This window comes from Lucilia cuprina, chromosome 5 (genome assembly GCF_022045245.1).
Source record: "Lucilia cuprina isolate Lc7/37 chromosome 5, ASM2204524v1, whole genome shotgun sequence".
In the NCBI taxonomy this organism is placed as follows: domain Eukaryota; kingdom Metazoa; phylum Arthropoda; class Insecta; order Diptera; family Calliphoridae; genus Lucilia; species Lucilia cuprina.
Window position 1 is genome coordinate 47,503,978 of NC_060953.1, and position 3,124 is coordinate 47,507,101.

Sequence of the window (3,124 nt, forward strand, 5' to 3'; positions counted from 1 at the left end):
ATCTATCTATATATCTATCTAACTAACTATCCATTTATATATCTATCCATTTATCTACCTATCTATCTATCCATCTATCTATCTATCTATCTATCTATCTATCTATCTATCTATCTATCTATCTATCTGTCTATAATTGAAATTCAATGTTTTTAAATTACAGAACAAGCGAATGATGACTTTTTTGTAAATCTTAATTTTTTTTTTTTTTGTTTTTTTACCGATCTTGTCTAGCAGCTTCTTTATCTGTGTGTTTACATTGAACTTGTAATCTTCGACTTAATATGAATGAAATTATACATAAATGAAATTGATTTTTTATGAAAAACTGCACCATCTTAAATGTGGTTGTTTTAAAAAAGTTGATTGACCATTTGATCATCATTTGAATGCTAGTAATGTGGTGGGTTTTAATTTCTTTTATCTTTCAAATCTTTTAAAGAAGCTTTTATTTAAATTCGAAAACGGTGTGCGTTAGGGGAACTTGTCAAAAAATTGTTATTTAATAGCGAGTGTGTTTTTGTTATAATGATTAATTTTGTTCTTTTCCAAGATCTTTCTTTAAAGACCGTTTCTATTTGGAATATAGGTTTTAAAAGTAATATTTATACCCTTATTCAACAGATTGTTTTCTATTTTTAAATGTATTTTCGTTTGTATTGACCCCATTATTAACAATATGATTTGATCAGACATAAAATCAAATAAAAAATACCAATAAATCGTAAAATAAAATACATATATAAAACTAAAATAACTTCCAAATCTACATATGACCTGTTTAGTTTGTTAAAATTACAATAAATTTAAAAAAACTAAAAGTTTAAAAGTTCAAAAATATAAATAGTAATATTTTAAAGATAACTTTTTAAACAACTCGGAATAATTTCCTGTTTAGTTTTATTTTAATAATAATTTTAATTTTCTTTTTGTTTTTAATTCTAGTGTTGGAAACCGAAATTATGCAACAGCCAAACTTAAACGGTCCCAGAAATGGTGAGGATTTTGATCCCTATGTCTGTTCTCTCTCAACTGAATTAAAGAAAGTGGCCAAAGAAGAATTACATGAAGATGAGAATATACGTAAACAAGCTTTGGCTCAATTCCGCGAATGGATTGCCAAACATCCACACATTAAAAAATGTCGCACAGATACTATTTTCCTATTGAGATTTTTACGCACCAAGAAATTCTCTGTACCAGCTGCCTGTGAAATGTTAGAACGTTATCTAACCATTAGACAACTTTTCCCACAATGGTTTACGAAATTGGATATTGAAGATCCCGCTTTAAATGAAATCTTCGAAAATGGTTATTTGGTACCTTTGCCACAGCGAGATGAACATGGTCGTCAAGTGATATTTTCGGTAGCTGCTAAATTTGATCCCTATAAGTTTACCTCGGTTCAAATGGCTCGCATACATTCTTTAATCTGTGAAGCTTTACTGGACGATGAAGAATCTCAGGTGGCTGGTTATGTTTATGTTAACGATGAGAGTGGCATGAATATGGGTTTTGTTAGTCTGTGGTCTTTGACAGATTTAAGAAGTATTGTTAAGTGTATACAAAACTCCACTCCAATGAGACACAAGGAGACACACTTTATTAATATTCCTCACTATGCTAACAGAATTATTGAATTGGCAGTTTCCATGTTAAGTGATAAATTGAAGAAACGTATTATTGTAAGTATAAAATATTTTAGATATTTTCCCTATAATTAATCCCTGTTTCTTTCATTATTAGGTGCACAAAAATGTAGATGCCTTAAAGACAAAAATCGATCCTGCCATTTTGCCTAAAGAATATGGTGGCACTGTACCCTTGGCCGATATGATTAAAGAATTCAAATTGAAATTGCAACAGAAACGTGCTGCCATCTTGGCACTCGATGACATGCAAATTGAAGTGACAAAAGATGCCGCCAACTTTGCAGGCAATGATATTGGTGACATTGATGCCGGTGTTGTGGGTAGTTTTAGAAAATTAGAAGTAGATTAAACTACAAATGGCTTCCCCTTTCCCCACAACACTCCTTAAAGAAAATCTTCTCAATATTCTTTACTTTTATTAATGTTTAGTATTTAGTTTATCAATTATTTGGTATTATTAAGCGTTTGTTTTTAAATGTCGTATTACTAAGAAAAGTATCATTGTGTATTTAAATATTTGTCTATTGATGTTGTTCAACATCGTTAAAATGTTTCTAAGATATTTGTAACGAAATTAGGTAGGTTAAACTCCCAACGGTATTACATACTTAATATTTATTACTATATATTATCAATCAATCAAAAATCCGTACATTTTAATGATCACGAAACAAAAAAAAAGAACACAATTGAAAATAATATCCTGCAACATTCTTTTCTAACAACTATCTCTAGAGCGGACAAAGAATTGCAAACAAAATCTGCTGTTGTATTTATTATCATTAATTATTCTTTTTTATATATATATATATATATATATATATATATATAAAAACATGTAAATTATATGTACATGTTTTTTATTATTGTCTTGTAATTTTTTTGTCTACTTAAGTATGAATGTGTGTAGTTTATAGTTTTATTTTATAAAAAAAAGTATACAAAAATCTACAAAATAAATGTAATTTTAATTCAAAATGTCTTTCCTTTTAATTTTATTTGAATTCCTAACAAAATCCGTTTTTTAGTATCGCTCGTTTTTTTATTAACTTTTCTTGCCTGGTCACCCTGATAAAATTTTCCAAAAATTTCTTTTAAAAATTCCTACTAAATACTAGGAGCCCAGGTTTAAGTAGCAGGAAAGATATTTCAAATTCTAAAGTTTTGTTTTGTAAAAGTAACCCTAAACTAAAGCATACTTTAAGGATTTACTAAAAAATTATTTAACTTTTGTTGTCGCACGGTTGTTTGATTATATTTATACTGAATATAAAGCATACTTTAGGGATCAGAAAATATACATTATTCCCAAGATATATCAACGTTGGTGGCTATCTATCTATATACCTATTTATCTATGTATGTATATATCTATCTATCTATCTATCTATCTATCTATCTATCTATCTATCTATTTATCTATCTATCTATCTATCTATCTATCTATCTATCTATCTATCTATCTATCTATC

The 3,124-nt window shown here is 28.0% G+C and overlaps 1 protein-coding gene across 1 annotated transcript in view; it reads left to right on the forward strand.

Moving 5' to 3' along the window:
* The window catches only part of LOC111687691 (clavesin-1), a 24,152-nt gene extending 21,689 nt beyond the window's left edge, over positions 1 to 2,463 (forward strand). The window contains exons 2-3 of the mRNA XM_046951275.1: positions 946 to 1,685; positions 1,747 to 2,463. Of these exons, the coding sequence (XP_046807231.1) occupies positions 946 to 1,685; positions 1,747 to 2,001 (995 nt within the window). The 3' untranslated portion in view covers positions 2,002 to 2,463. The remainder of the gene's footprint in view (positions 1 to 945; positions 1,686 to 1,746) is intronic.
* The last annotated feature ends 661 nt before the right edge of the window (positions 2,464 to 3,124 follow it).